General features: G+C 36.4%; 2 protein-coding genes and 1 long non-coding RNA gene across 3 annotated transcripts; all 3 read left to right on the top strand.

Annotated features, from left to right (window-relative positions):
* The first annotated feature begins 100 nt into the window (after window positions 1–100).
* Window positions 101–578, top strand: LOC119192737. The gene is made up of 2 exons (XR_005113740.1): window positions 101–237; window positions 422–578. It is a non-coding gene; the product is annotated as an uncharacterized LOC119192737 (long non-coding RNA).
* Window positions 579–2907: 2329 nt separating this feature from the next.
* Window positions 2908–5665, top strand: LOC115447189. Its single transcript, XM_030174170.2, has 4 exons — window positions 2908–3170; window positions 3887–4099; window positions 4547–4676; window positions 5477–5665. The coding sequence occupies exons 1-4, from the start codon at window positions 3084–3086 to the stop codon at window positions 5599–5601; spliced, it is 555 nt and encodes a 184-aa protein (XP_030030030.2). The 5' UTR covers window positions 2908–3083; the 3' UTR covers window positions 5602–5665.
* Window positions 5666–8779: 3114 nt separating this feature from the next.
* LOC119192738 (symplekin-like) lies at window positions 8780–16143 on the top strand (the record flags this gene model as incomplete). Its single annotated transcript, XM_037446497.1, is given in 8 exon segments — window positions 8780–9025; window positions 9151–9344; window positions 11891–12086; window positions 12680–12861; window positions 12993–14539; window positions 14803–15036; window positions 15564–15806; window positions 16037–16143. Coding segments are annotated over 8 exon segments (2751 nt in total), but the record flags the coding sequence as incomplete, so codon positions are not given.
* Between the last annotated feature and the right edge of the window lie 289 nt (window positions 16144–16432).

Genomic DNA, 16432 nt, shown 5'->3' on the forward strand with positions numbered 1-16432 from the left:
GATCCAAGAGGATATTCCTCATGAAAACAATCAAATAATCGAAGCTTGTTTTAGAATATTGACAAACCACCCAAATTTAACATATCTTTATCTAATTCTAGGAGCAGTCTCGTCTCTTAGAGCCGTATCTGATATGTCGCTTCGTGTCCTGGCTCACCGAGATCATTTGTATTTTCGTCCTGTGTCTGATTCACAAGCTGCTTATCGGATGGTATTTGGGCATGTTGATGTTTATCAGTAAGTTCTAATATAGGAAACCCTAAGGTTCATTCTCTTTAGAACTTATCTGGTATGGCTGGTCGGAATAAAACGCTATTTATTTAACTACCAGCGTAGATTAATTGTGCCTGAATTGTTTTATAGGTAATTATTGTATTCGCATCAAACAACTTATCCATTTTAAAGATTGTTTGTTTTTCAGTACTAGAAATCTATTTCTTCATCGTGGTGTACAGTTACTATGTAAACTTGGCTGACTATGAAAGGGCTGAATGCAGGAAGAGTCGCGTCAGACCGTGCGACACGTGTCCCTGATATTAGCAAAATGATTTCATTTAATAAATATGATGTCTATATTTTTTATTGCTTTTAATATTTAATGAAATGAAAGCCCCCACTAAAAATACATACGATCACGGCATCACGACTTCTCTCTTTTCAAGGGTGGGCTTCCTTTTTAAGGTGTATCAGAATTTATACCCAGCATTGAGCCAGCAGTGTTATGATAAGAAACACAATATTACTATCTGCCCCGCTGATCGAATCCGAGCGTTCAGTATAACAGCAGAATGTACCGCAACACTAGACCATCGAAGCAATGCCACTAGATCTGTCAATTCAAAGAAAAGTCCTGACATTCATTCACTAGATTCTCTGATTAGCAATATCCAACGCAATCAAATAGATGTAGGCAGCTCATTCTTGACTGATGCTTAGTTAGTACCTATATAATGTATAAGTACTTACTGGTGGTAGGTCTTTCGTATCCGAGGTATCGTCTAAGTAGTAAGTAGTTAACCCTAAAGTGTCTATTTCTATCACCAAGACGGACGCATGGTCGTGTTTCGGTTTAAACAACTTGGTGGCCAGCATAGTTACTGGACCTTATGAGACTTAACATCTTATGTCACAGGGTAACGAGCGCTGTGGAGTGACACACAGTACTTTGTAATCCAAAGTTCTGTCAGGTTTTGCTACTGTTTATTGGCGGTTTTATCGGTTAATTTAGTGGTCATAAAAAACACAAGAAGAAAGGAAAAATATTTCAAAATCAACTCATCTCGTCATTCAATTGAATAAAAAAATCGTTTGTACATTCCGCGGTTAATATGTCTTATCTTCACTGAAGTCTGGAAAGTAGATTAATATTGGAATTCTCATGCTATTACGTAACCACGTCTTCCACGGCTATTAATAGAAGCATGTATATCTTCATGAGATCATGTCATTCTTGTGATTTAATAAGATGAACTGCGAATTGCAGTAGGTAATGGTGGGATTAAAAATGATTATACGATATCAAGAGTTTCCGAACGAAAATTATAGCAGTATACATGGCTATATTCAAAAAAGCTGGTGGTAGGATACTTTTTCCACGCTGATAGCGATCATTATACACAAGGTATTAAACCCGCCATAGTGGCCCATGTAAGTAAGTGTGTGACGTTCTGTGATCGGCCTGTGTATATCCGGTTTCAAATAAGCCGGCATAATTATGTCAGTTGGCGGGGGATAATCAACTCTCGTCAGTTAACTACCTACCCCTTATTCATAGACGTTAGTTATCTAAGGACGGAGCATTGCTGTGATGACAAGTATTTTTCTCAGCTTTGTTTATCTGACAGCTTGCTGTTAGTTTCTGTTTATCTGACATCCAACTAGATTCAAGTTGTATCTCAATATTAGCCAATCACAACGACCCTATGTCTACGCACTGCGAAGGCCGCCATGCCGTCAGCACTGAGAAACAGACTTATTATCACAGCAATGCTCCATCCTTAGATAAATAACGTCTATGAATAAGAGGGTTAGTCTTTACTCTTTGCCTCACTTCCCATCAGTATAAGAAATAAAGAGTAGATCCGAAATGATGACGATGGCTAAACGTCACATTCGAAACTTGGTAAACACCAAATTTGCACATGCGGAAATTATCAACTGGATGTGTCCTATTTCCTGTTATCAACACCGCATATGAGAAATAAAACCAATTACGTAAATCTGAACGTAAACCTAAATTCCATGTATTTTATCTTCATTTTACACGCAAATGTAAACACGCCCACACCGTTTTAGTAGTTGTTGTTTGATAATTTAGAACGATAATTAGCGGTATTCTTTCTGTTTGACAGACTAATTAAAGATAATATGGGTTCGTTTGTAAATATTGTGCCAGATGACATGTTTATTTTAATATTTGGCGTATCTTTACATAACAAGAAATTAATAGACAAAAAGCATAAGGCAATTAAATTATATTTATTACAATATAAAAGATCCCAGAGTCAAACTCTTGTTATGTGCAATACGTATAATAATATTTTGTACACTTGCAATAAGGACCGATTTCAGTAATCAAATAAGTTATTTATTACCTACCTAAATTAAATCCTGGCTCAATAGAAACTGAAACATTTAAAAAATCAATTTGTTATCTATTTTCTATTACAATTTGTTCTATATAAGACTTTAATTTTACGCTAGAAACTTGCACACATTATTTCCATTAATGCTTTGATTCCTTTTTTCTAATAATTCATATTTTATATGATTTTAATGTGTTTACTTTGTTTTATATTTGCGTATGCCTAAAGCATTTGCAATGTGCTCACATACCCAATATTCCCGCAAAGCCCATTAACACCAAAGGGATAGATCATTGGTTACTCGTTATCAGTGCCGGTCGGTATCTGATAAACGATAAACGCGGCTAAACAGATATGGCACGATGCACTCATTCATTTTTTGATAGTTTTCGTCAGTTTCAAAGACAATTTCGTCGAATTTAATAGTGCATTTAGTTGAATATTAGAGACAATAGCTGGTGTTTAGAACAATTTAGTTGGTGTTAAAAGTTGAACAAAATGGGTTTTCAATTGCCTCGAGTGAGTAGATGTTGCTGTTGCGTTCCCCTTCGCATTGGATCTATGTTAATTGGATATTTTTCTATTGTAAGTATTTACCTGAATTTGTGAACTAAATAAGCATCTTAGTTTTATTAATGTTTTTGAAAATCAAGTAAGTTGTATTATAACATGTATTGTGAAAAATATAAAAGTATTACTATATTTATTGGAAATGCCTTACATATTTGTAAAAACAATTGTAATGAAAGTGTATCTTGTTATTTTGTTATCAGTATTTCCTAAACTATATTTTGATTGTTTAGAATAAGATATCAAGAAAAATGGTTTAACGGTGATCCTTATAGTAATATTTTTACCCAATACAAAAATAAAGCGTACGTTCTCAATTGAGCAGATTTTTTGAGAGACAGCGCTGGCTATAGCCCTTGATTGGGATAGAGCGAGTGGCAGCGATACCCAATACCAAGCGTCTGATGGTATAAATGTGGTAATATAATTAACGAAACATTTCTGAACAACGTTTTTAAAGCTCAATGCTTCCTATTACGGATTAAAATGGACCTTCAGGATATATTAATATCCGAGGAATATGGTATCCAGGCTCATGTTTTCAAAAATCTCGCTTATTTAGCTCAGTATTATTTTCCCATGTACCCATCGCCTACTGCACTCCACTCGCTTTACCCTTTGACTGGCGCTGTAAAAGCATATCTCATATTCTAATTCCTTTTATCAATTTCCTTCAACCGTATTGAATTTCATTAAAAATATTTTATTTACGAAAAAAACTAATGTTTCAGATATTCTCATGTCTAGCTGTGGCTACTGTTTCGTGGTATATATACAAAGTGGTAAGCTACGTAGAGCACAACAAGCTGCATCCAAACCCAGAGCATACTCAAGAGGAAGTGGAAAAAAAGGCTCTCAGCTTATACGTATCATTTGCGTATTACCTATCCGTGTTTTTATATTACTTTATCATCAGCATAGTCTTAGTCATCGGAGTACACTTGGTAAGTCATTTTATAACATGAAAAAAGACGATTTGTTTTCCCAGAATAAATGTGTCATTTAGTTGATAGTTAGGCAGGTACTTAGACTATTTTCGAGCATCAAAAGTAGTTTACTATCACATTAGTAAGTCCAGGAAATCGTTGATCTGTGTCACAAGTTTCATTTAAATCCGTTAAGTAGGATTACATAGTGTATACATTACTTCTAGTAATAATTTAAATATCTTTACAGGGTATTTTATACATACTATTATTTTATAGTCAGAAGAAATATCAAGATGCCCTACTACTAGCTACTTGGATACAATCATCATCACGATCAGCCTCTCGAAGTCCACTGCTAAACATTAACCTCTTCTAAATAATTCCGAAGCAAGGTGTTAGAAACTATAATTTAAAGTAATTCCAATTTGGAAGTGCAATACCGAAATGAAAATTTAATTTCAGAATAAACCCAATTTGTTGCGGTCTTATGTGAAAGCTGCGATGTTCTTATTCGCGTTGGCCGTCGCGCTGGTGGTGGTGACCTGTGTGTTCATGGGATTCTTCGCCACCTTGCCGATACTCAAGTGGTGTTGTAAGTTATTATGACAAATTATAATAATAATAATAATATCAGCCCTGTATTATATACTTGCCCACTGCTGAGCACGGGCCTCCTCTACTACTGAGAGGGATTAGGCCTTAGTCCACCACGCTGGCCTAGTGCGGATTGGTAGACTTCACACATCTTCGAAATTCCTATAGAGAACTTCTCAGGTGTGCAGGTTTCTTCACGATGTTTTCCGTCGCCGTTAAAGCGAACGATAAATTCACAAAGAATACACACATGATTTTAGAAAAGTCAGAGGTGTGTGCCGTTGGGATTTGAACCTGCGGACATTCGTCTTGGCAGTCCGTTCCACATCCAACTGGGCTATCGCCGCTATATGACAAATTATTGGTTCCAAATTTTGAGTTTGAAAATGCGTGCAGAAACACTACTTATATTAGGTACGACTATATCTTTGTCTTATATGGCTGTTAAAGTAATTCTTAAGGCGTCTCTTGAGTCTGAACACATCACGCGAAACTCCATACCTAGCTGACTCCAATTAACGTCCAGTAAGGCAAGTGTTCGAGGATACAACCTTCAATAATATGTGTGGTAGCTGATGAGTTGGTCGTGATGGTAGTTAAATGGTCACGCCTATGCACAACATAGCCAAGTGGAAATTATAGCACTGATATTTGTAAATGACACATCTATCTCAATCTACTTTCATAGAATCTCTCAGTGTACCAATACCTGGGCGACATCTGGCAATTCAAGAAAGAATTAACTACCTAATTATATGTTTATACCTATTGGGAAATATTTTTATTTTTTGATTCCAGTTACCTTGTTAGTCTGCATGGTGGTAGTCCGAAGCACATATCTCGAGATGGAAGAGCAAAACAAACCACGTGTTTATGAAATGCAAAATCTGTACATGACACCGAATGTTCCGCTTATGGCGTGAAGATTTTTTTCTTTTCATGACTGGTTAATTTTAATAACAAAAATAAACATAATTTAAATATTAATCAATCAGTTTTTTTTTTGTATTTTACCTAATAAGTATTACATACACGAAATACTTAAAGTATTGAATTGAATACACTAGACCTGGGGATGTAGAAGTTGGTCTCTCAGCGGCGGCTGTTGTAGGTATGTAGGTAGTACATACCACACGCGAGCTCCGAGGAATTTTAAGCAATGTCGATGTATTAAGTTAATGCTGAGACTCACTCCATCGATATTACGTTTTATCGATGTAGGTATGGTCAGGCAGCGAAAGAGCGACATATTATAATATTTTTTTAGATGAATTCGATGCAAAATAAATTATTGTGTTGATCTATAAATGTAGTACATTTAATAATTTATGTATAAATTGTTTGTTTAGGTCTATAAGTAATTGTTATTTAACCAACTTAAGACATAAATTACGCTGTAGGTAAATAATTAACACTACTGATTGTGACTAATCCATAAAATTAAAATGTGTAAGTAATATGACATCGAGTGTTCGTCAAGAGTGTATGTTCGTCTTAGACGTCCGTTCGTTCGTCCTAATAAGTACTAGTCCTGAGAGTGTTGCGATGTTTAGGGACGGTAACAGGTAAGCTACAGCGTACACTCGTCCCGTTCCTCAAGCCACGAATCCTCGAAGCAAGTGCGTAGACTATTCACTATAGGCTATCCGCTGTAGGTACCTACTTACTACAATACAATGGCGCTACAGACGCAGTTAGGTTATTCGCTGATGGATGTGAAATGGTGAAGATCAAAAATAGTACTTAAATCAAAATTTAGTTGATAAGTAATAAGTAACTGGTTGCCAACATTTATTTATTACAACAAATAGGTAGACAGCTAACTTAATGCATAAGATAGAGAAAACATTTATTATAAATTCCAGCTTGTAGTAATAGACTTGTGGGTCAATACAGACCAACAACAATTCGCGTCGTAAAGTTGAAACACTGCAATAATAATTATTACTATCATTAGCTACATATTTAAATGATTACTTATATTGCGTAAACACATAATATAAATATTGCTATCCCTCTAGCCTAGGTCTGCCATTAACTTAACGCTGAAAAACACGGCGAAAATCCTGGACATTTGGGCGAAATATGGGTTTTTCATCGGGCACCACTGAAAAAAAAATTATGGCAACGTGTGTGGGGCTCAGAACAAGAACAAGCACAGAAGGAATCTAAATTACCCTCATGTACTTATCCTTTTTTTTCAAATAGGCCAAAACCGTTGAAAAGAACGAGACAAATATTATGTTGCTAAAGTCGGCTTGCGTACACTTTAAAATTATCAAATGGTTACCTTTGGTCCTCTTTATGATGCCGAATTAAAAAGCAAATAAAATGTCAAAGTTCCAACTTGCCAACCTCAAAACAATGTCACAAACGTGCCCACACAATTTAGTTACGTTATACTTCAGCGCGTGCTTTTCAAAAGTGGCTACATGTTTTGTAATATTTTTGTTGTTAATTTTAATAAATACACAGTGCTGTTTAAGTATAATATAGCCCTACGAACAAGCAATGGCCTGCGTTATTGTGGGGTGTAAATCTCATTCTTCTCGTAAAGAAAATGAAACTGAAATCATCAGCTTCCATCGGTGAGTAAACAAAAAACCTAATATATTTGCTTAAACCCTGTACATAAGTGCAAAAAGCATTATTAATTAATCTTTATTATGCTGTAGTCATATTATAATCTGCTGTTGGCCATTCGATACAGTAATTATTAAGTATTTTTCATTTTTACCAATTTACGTAGTCGTGTTCAATAGTGTTGTGCTGCATATTCTGTCGATAACATAGATGTTAGTATATTGTAGTTTACTATTTTGCATTTATTGCCTTTTACTTTCAATATACGGTGGTGTAGTGGTAAAAGCCACTTGGAAACCGTGCGCGAAGGCTGGGGGTTAAGGAAAGTATCTGATTTTCATAGTGTGTTTCATACAATATGTTTCATTGCAGATTCCCCACAGATGATGCTATGAGGCAAAAATGGATCGTTGCCATAGCTCGTCCCAATTGGCATTGGAAAAAACAGCACCGTGTTTGCTCTAAGCATTTCGACAAAGTTTTATTAACATTGAAATAAGTTATCAAACATATGTGCCATGAATGATACCACTGTGTTTTAATTTTACTGTCCCATTGTAGTAGCTTCTGTCAAATCACACCTCTTGGGTATCTTTTAATCCCTAAGAAAGTCAGAAAAGAACAGAAGGCGTACTGGCTTTCTCCTAAACGAAATTCCGGCCGATTTCTTGTTTGTTACTTACAGCGGTTTCCATTCCTTCCGAAATTTCTAACATTTTCTTAATTTAATAATCTAAATGCTTGACCATTTTTGTTTGAATGACGTTTCGGAAGGCATCAAACTGCTGTAAATAGCAAATGAAAATTGGACAAAATTTATCTCGGAGAAAGCCGGTAGTTCTATAGTTTATTGTAATTTAACAGCTTCTTAACGAGTGCTTTTATATATCCAGACTTCTTTTGGTACTTGAATACCAAATCAGGATATTGATATCTTTTTTTTAGCCTTTATCTAAAATAGCAATTTGCAACGGTTTGTAGTTGACTGACCGAAAAGTGTTTATTTTAGCAGGTCTGTGAATTTACCATAGCCGATAGATAAAGTATCTATCGATATCGATAAGTTATCAGAAGGGATCGCAACACAATTAAATTTCTTGCTGTCTAGGACAGAGTACACTCAAATGTCATAGTGTTACTTCTATGCTTGTTCTTGTTCTGAGGTGTGGGGCACAGCAGGGCACAGGTGGGGGCGTTCGATCATTGACTAATTTGCCGTGCCTTCTTGAATGCGGGTTTAAATACATGATTTTTTAATTTACGTTTAATTTATCGCTTATCTATAGAAAAAAATGGATGTCCAAAATACAACCATATACTTTTTAAAGAAATTAATAAAACCATAATAATATTAGAATATGTTTTAATTTTTTTTTATGATATACGCCGACTAAAGTAGTGACACGAAAAATCTATATTTTTTTTACCAACAACACTGAGCTTTACGTCAAAGTAATGTCATATTATAATCCGTCTAAATTTAGTGACATTATAAAATGTCTTTGTCACACAATCTCTCATACAATGTGTATATTGTTGCTGTCACATATTTGATTTGTAACATGTGGCCATCTTAATTTTATTTGTATTATTAGCTTTGGAAACGTTGCGGTAGAAGATGCAATTTAGGGATTTATTTCGTTGTAATTTATCACAAATCTAAGCGAATGTAACAATTTATTTATATTTAATTGTAAGACATTAGAATACACGAAAATGGCGAGCAAGTTTCAACAAAACAGCAATATCGCCGCCCAAAATCAGGTGCGTAGCATACCGTGAAACGCGCCAAGAATTTTTGAAGAATTGTGTATTTCCCATTTTTCTTGTTTGTTAATAAATGTTTTTATACTACAAACGTGTTTTATTTCACTAATTGCTATTTTCAGCTGGCGCATTGGTTGAATGAAACCGGTATGTCAGATGGGCATAAGAAAGCTGACTTACTTCGGAAATCCATTGAGCTACTGCTGCATCAGTGTTCTCACATGCTGCCCACACACTTGGAGAATGTACTTAGCTACGTCAGTGATAAATCAACTGATATAAAGAAGCAGGTGGTTGGTTTTATAGAGGAATTAAGGTGAGATAGGTCAAATTAAAACTTGTGGTTGCCTTATTTGGCTATCATGTGATGGTCAGTCCTGTATGCATACATAACAGTACATCATTAAAGATGGTTCTCATAGGAATGGCAAAGATTTGGCTTAAATTCTCTATATTTAAGGTTTTATATTGACAAGACAATAAGCTCATCTTGATGAACACCATAAATGATTAGCATATCCAATCAAGAATTACAAAGCACTACATGTCATATATGTCTGGTATGACAAGTCAATACCCAATATTCCGTTACATTGGTTTTAATGTTCTCCGAACATTGTTATGTTCCTACACTGCTTGCACTTAAAATCAATGTGATTGATTCAATTAGACAATTGTAATATTCAAATGTTTATGTATGATCTTAGATTTTTCAATGTTAAGGTACAAATCAGCCTTAGATAGGAAAAGCTTGAATTCAGATTTACTTATATAGGATTCTAACTCTTGTGTGTTGGGTTCGGAGAAGATACATTATGCCAGTAGAATATACATTGTTACAACTTTTCTAGCCATCAAAGTAATTATAGTACAGATAAGAAAGCAAGAAAAAAATGAAAACTACTATTCATACATTTTGGGACTAATGATACAAAAACAATTTCATTTGATAAAACACTGATAAACTAAAGATAACATTATAAACGGTATGTTTTCATACAAGCCAAGAAATGTAGCTACTTATTCTGTCAGGGCTGTAGCTAGGGTGAGGTGGCATTGTGGGGCAATGCCTTACCTCAAAATACTAATGCACTACCTTAACAATCAGCTAATATGAGGTACAGGGTGTAAAAAAACCCTTAAGTTCCGAATGAGGTTATTCCGCCCATCAATCCAAACAAATCTGAATTTGATACACTCTGTATAATACTCTAACAATTGCGTAAGCATTAACCTGACTCATTCATGTTCACAAGTTAAAGTCAAAAATCGATTGACTGGATCAGATCTAGTAACATTTCTACTTCTGCCCTAGCTGTAACCGCAGCTGCCCTACCTTAAGTTCAAGTCTAGCTATGCCCTGTATTCTGTTCATGTTGCAATAAAGTATACATACACATTACAAAAAAGTGGCAAAGGGTCAGTATAACCTGACTGCCAGCTTCTCTTAATTTAGAACTCCATAAACTGTATAAATCAGATATATTATAGATACATGCAGATTTGTTTTCCTGTTTTAGAAGAGCTATCTATTTCTTTGACTCGACTGTATTGAACAAAGTTATGTCATTTCTTATTTATATATAATGCTGTAAAATTTTCCTTTGTACAATATTTATTAGTTGCTAAAATTTCAAAGTTTTCTATAATAGTAATATTGTGAACCTAAAGTATTGTTGTTTGTTAGTTTTATTATAAGAGTATTGCTCAAAATTTGTGATTGTGGTGGGTGTTAGTATGTATAAGAGTATTGGCATTTTTTCTGTCTTATGTGTCTTTGTTTTTTATTTCCTTAATGCACTTGTACGTCAAATAAAATATAGTATAAATATATTGGTATAAATGAGATCCATAGGGTGGGATGGAACAAGGGGATCTTAGTAGCATTTCGTGTAGGCTATTTTGTAGTTATGATAGTTATTTATTAGTTAGTTATTTTGTGAATGTTTAGTATATCCGTAAGTGGCACGGATATGTATGCTGTTGGTGTACCTTATTAAATAAATATATTATTATATAAATGTATTCATTTATGTAGAAACTAATCATCATCAAAACAATATGCAGACCGTATAAATATACATATTAGCAACTGTTACATGTTATGTTAGGTTCTCTTTTGGAAGATTTTTACCTTTCACTACTGTTACACATGTGTCCCGGAAGGGCCAGGCAGCATAGGCGTCGGGGGTGGGGGGGGGGGTGCACGCGCGCCCCCTCTGCAGATCAAATCACAATAAAAATAACTGATGGGCACAATCGACCTCAGATTTATCATGGTTTAGCATATGCAAACACACGCGCGATTTTACGTTCGGCGCGTCGGACCTGGCTTTTGAACCTGGGACATCGAGTGTTTTGTACCGCACACTCTATACAACTACAACGCCGACATATTCAATAAAGTTACAACAAACAAGTAATAACAACTCATACATATTTTTCTCACAGCCCTGTATGATGCATAATGTCTATAAAAAGCAGGAAAATAGCAGAGAAATGACATATTACACTTACTTTAATTTCTGGGGCTATGATTGTATATTAATACTCTACAGAGTTGAAATTATGCCAGAAATAAAAAAATGACTTGATTCAATAGTTTTTCTGGAAATCTTTAGGCGGAATTTACATTCAGGATTGGACTTCATGTGGCCGATTATGAGGATTGATTAATCCTTAATACATTGAATATTTTAAAATAAACCTTGGCCTAACAAATAAGTTAATTATTATAAAGTATCAAGTGGAATTATTGTTAAACACAAATTAACTTCCTTCGATACTTTACAGAATCTCCAGTTTTGCGGATACTTAGAAGTGTTTTTGTTTGCCGATTTCATAGTAAATATTTTATTCCAGCAAAAACCATCCACAATTTCTTCCAAAAATCATCAGCCAACTCCGGCTCTTGGTGCTGGACAGTGTGATAGCTGTTCAGAAGAGAGCCATCCAGGCAGCCAGTATTGTTTATAGAAATACACTATTATGGATTTGCAAAGAGAATGGAGAGTTGTCCGAGCTGCAGTTTGTTTGGGACAACCTTAAGGAGTTGAAGGTAAGTTTATAATCTCAAATTTATATAAGAGCCCTGTATTATATACTGTCCCACTGCTGGGCACGGGCTACTAAGAGAGTTTTAGATCTTAGTCTACCATGCTGGCCTAGTATGGATTAGCAGACTTCATATACCTTTGAAATTCTTCTGGAGAAATTAGGTATGCAGGTTTCTTCACAATGTTTTCCTTCATTTTTAAAGCAAGTGCTAATACACAAAGAATACACACAACTTTTTAAATAGTTTAAGGTGTTGTTCTTGGGTTTTAAATTGTTAAAGAGAATTAAAGTATTTGACAAGGTATATGAACTCAATTTTATAAAAAAAAAAATTATAATCTTACTAATATTATATATAATATGTCAGTTTCTCAAAAAGTTTGAGTTTTCGTTAGAAGTAAACATAGCAATTATTGAACATTTTTGAATGAAAATTTAGGCATATCGCTTGGTTTTGTCTAGGATTATTAACATATTTTGGCAAATTTTTGCCTTGGCAATATAAATAGTGGGCCTTTGTTTACATTTCACAAGTTTACAGTTTATAATTCGGCTGGCGAGCAGCAGCAGTTATAAATTAAAATTCTGTTACAGTTATTAGTACTAAACATGATAGATAGTGACAATGAGGGTATCCGTACACACTCAATAAAGTTCCTGGAGGAGGTGGTGCTTCTGCAGAGCCCCAGTGGCTCCGGGGAGGAAGACTTCTGCCTCGACAACCTGCCGAGCCACCTTCCGTTTATAAACAGACATGCACTTGAAGAGGAGTCCGAGTGAGTTTCTCTGCGATATAGCTGGATATGTTGTGTTGTTACTGTCTTTGTTCTTAATTTTCACTATATTGAGATTTTATCAAGTACGCTGATATTAGTGTTATATTACCTTAAAGTTATTTATTTTTCAGACATATCTTTCAACTACTAGTGAAATTCCACAACTCCCAACACATATCTAGCGTAAACTTGATGGCTTGTATGACAACACTTTGCTTACTTGCAAAATTTAGACCCAAATACATGCCCAGAGTCATACAAGCGTTGGGCGACCTCCACACCACCCTGCCTCCAACTCTATCCCAATCTCAAGTAAACTCAGTAAGGAAACAGTTGAAAATGTTAATTGTCAACTTAATAAGACATCCTTCTTCAGCGGATATGATTCCCCAATTGACTCAATTGCTAGCTGATATTGGTATGTCAGCCCAAGAGATCAACAAACTCGTGCCCAAAGACCGAAGGTACAAGAGAGTTGGTGACGTCAAGAATGGTCACACTCCTGCTAAGAGGTTGAGGATTGACTCTCCGCATAGCAACAGCCAGGGAAGCGACAGTAATAGTCGAAGTGACTTTACCTTGTTTGACGATGACAGCAGTCAAGGAGCTTCCAAGTCAGCTCCAATAGTCACTGAAGACACTATCTTCGACGGTCTCAACAATGTTGATAACGTAGTCAATCTTGTAATGTCGACTTTATTGAACTGTCTACCGACCGAAATGCCAAGCAACTTCGCGAGCCTCTACAATCCTATACCCAACTCAGGCACCAAGGTCCAAAAGCGTCACCTAGCTAAACTAACGTATGCTCTGATCAAAAACGAGCCCGAGGTGCCCCCACAACCGCTGCTATCTGACATTGCGGCAAAAATACCTTTGCTAAGAGAAGAAGAAGAGAAAATAACCCTTAAGAACGCTGTAGCTAAGTTACAAGAGTCAACAAAAGCAGAAAGGCAGAAGGAAAATGCAGTCTCCAAGCTTATGGAGGAGACTAGGCAGGAATATCTGAAAGACGAAGAGAGACGCAATAAAGACAAAGAGAAACCGGCGGTACCACCAACTCCCACCATTCCGAAGTTAAAACAGAAAGTCAAGTTCCTTAAATTGCAGGAAATAACACGTCCGATACCAAAAGATATAAAAGAAAAGCTAATGCTGCAGGCAGTGGAAAGGATCTTGGGAGCGGAGAAAGAAGCGGCTATAGGGGGTGCATCGCAAATCCGGGCTAAACTCATAACAATATTCGCATCAAGTTACACGCCAGAGATACGGGAATTGATACTAAATTACATACTAGACGATCCTGTTAATAGAATTGATTTGGCTCTTTCGTGGCTATACGAAGAGTATGCTTTGATGCAAGGTTTTAATCGTCACCCTGTCACTCTACAGCCAAAAATGCATGAGAAACACGACCAGAACTATAACCAATTACTTTGTGCTCTGATTACTCAAATAGCAGAGAGAGGGGATCCTATTATGGAAGCAAGCAAAGACTTGCTACTGAGAAAGGTGTATTCTGAGTGTCCAGTGGTTACTGAAGAGGCAGTGGATTATCTGAAGCATTTGGTCACTGAAGATAAAGTGGCGATGTTGGCACTGGAACTGCTTGAAGAGTTGTGTATTATGAGGCCGCCGCGTGCGCATAAATATGTCACATCACTCCTGTGCCATGTGTGTAAGTAAGAAGTGCTTTATAACGTTATCTTAGGTATTTTTTTATAGCCTTTGATGTGTCTTTTTTGATAGATTTTACATTACTTTAATTGTAGTTGGTTTTTGTGTATACAGTTTTGGCAACAACCTGTATAATGCTAAAATGCAATAAAGAAGAAGTTTTCTTACGAGGTTATTACCATAATTTTTCAAATAGGTTTACAATAGACAAAACCAAATAGGACATATATATTTATATATTTTATAATTGCATTTTTTATCCAGTAAGCGAGAGCGAAGAAATCCGCGAGTTTGCGTTGAAGGCCTCCGTGAAGATATACAAGCGGGGCACGGAGTCCGTCCGCCGAGTGATCGAGAAGCAAGCGTTGTTGTACCTCGGTTTTATGTCTCTGCCGATCCCCCCGACCGAGGTGATGCCACGGCACACCCGCGTGTGGAACGATGACGCTTACAAACTTTGTCTGAATCTAACTATGGCGCTGTTCCCAGAGAATGAAGGTAGTTAGTTGTATTTTGCATTACAAAAATTGTTTTCTTCTAATTGTGGGTGTAAGGTTATATCGTTTTTTTTTATTAGAAATACTATATATTGCTTTATCGACCACAAAATTGTGAGTATACCTAAGTATACTATTTACGATTCTATTCTCAATCTTAATCCATTTCCGAGAATGAACCAATCAAAATAACTCATTTGTAAGCATGTCAAAAAATACTTTGTTCTGATTGGTCCTTTTTTGAGATAGATAAAAAATAGCTATAGGGATCGTTTATTGAAAATGGCGGATAGTCACTTTTGAGATCAAAATATTTTGAACTTACCCAAATATATTATTGTCGATTTGTTGCACTGTTTGAAAATAGATCAACTAACAAACATGCTGTAGATTAGTATTGAAATGAGTTCTAAACAAAAACAATTTAACATATTATGTTATGTAATAATTATTTATTGCTTATTTAGCTTCTTTTATTATCCGTAAAAGTTACATAACAATAATAATTACACTTGGTACCATTTATAGAGCTGATAGTGGAAGTGGGTCGCGTGTACGGCGCGGCGGGCGCGGAGGCCAAGCGCGTCGTGCTGCGCGCCATCGAGGGGCCGCTGCGGGCGGCGCAGTGGCCGCAGGGGCCGCAGGGGGCCCAGGGGCCGCAGGGGACCCCGCCCGGGGGCCTGCACCCCGCCTGCCGCGCGCTGCTGCAGCACTGCCCGCGCGGCGCCGAGACCCTGCTCACGCGCCTCGTGCACATACTCACGGAGAAAGGTATGTACTATCTTACTAACTATTCAAAACCAACATCATCGTACACAACGAATAATCTGTTAAGATCAAAGCCCTTGTAATTCCATTAGATGCGATGGAATCACCGCTGTATTCACAGAAAAGTAATATCGTTATTAAGAAGCAACATGAAAACATTCTCGAGTCGCTCAACTGATGAAATGCTTCGGATTATACCCTAATAATAATGTAATGCTGTGTGATATGTGCAGCGCCGCCGTCCCCGGAGCTGGTGTCGCGCGTGCGCGAGCTGTACGCCACGCGCGTGTCCGACGTCAGGTTCCTCATTCCGGTCCTCACGGGACTCACCAAGAAGGAGGTAAGCATTATACAGGCTCATTTTGACATTGCGTTATTAAACGGAACCACGTACTCGACTTCACCTTTGCTAACAATGTGCCAAAAATCATCCATTAATAATGAATATTTTCACCAAAAATCCTGGTTTTAGTTTTCTGATTTTTTTATCATTTTGTACTTTATAGCGATTATGGCGTGTGCGTGAGTGTATTCCTGACTGAAAGTATGATGTTGCTGCAACTAATTCTCTTAGAGTAAAAGTAGTGACACATTTCTTTTTATTATCATAATTTTTAATTTGTTCGAAA

The sequence above is a fragment of the Manduca sexta genome, unplaced genomic scaffold (genome assembly GCF_014839805.1).
Source record: "Manduca sexta isolate Smith_Timp_Sample1 unplaced genomic scaffold, JHU_Msex_v1.0 HiC_scaffold_3093, whole genome shotgun sequence".
NCBI classification, from domain to species: domain Eukaryota; kingdom Metazoa; phylum Arthropoda; class Insecta; order Lepidoptera; family Sphingidae; genus Manduca; species Manduca sexta.

What these genes read in the sequence shown, in the direction of transcription:
- LOC115447189 (XM_030174170.2), top strand. Translation starts at nt 3,084, where the DNA reads ATGGGTTTTCAATTGCCTCGAGTGAGTAGATGTTGCTGTTGCGTTCCC. An exon ending in TAATTGGATATTTTTCTATT is followed by an intron (nt 3,171 to 3,886) that starts GTAAGTATTTAC and finishes CTAATGTTTCAG; the next exon opens with ATATTCTCATGTCTAGCTGT. An exon ending in GCCGATACTCAAGTGGTGTT is followed by an intron (nt 4,677 to 5,476) that starts GTAAGTTATTAT and finishes TTTTGATTCCAG; the next exon opens with TTACCTTGTTAGTCTGCATG.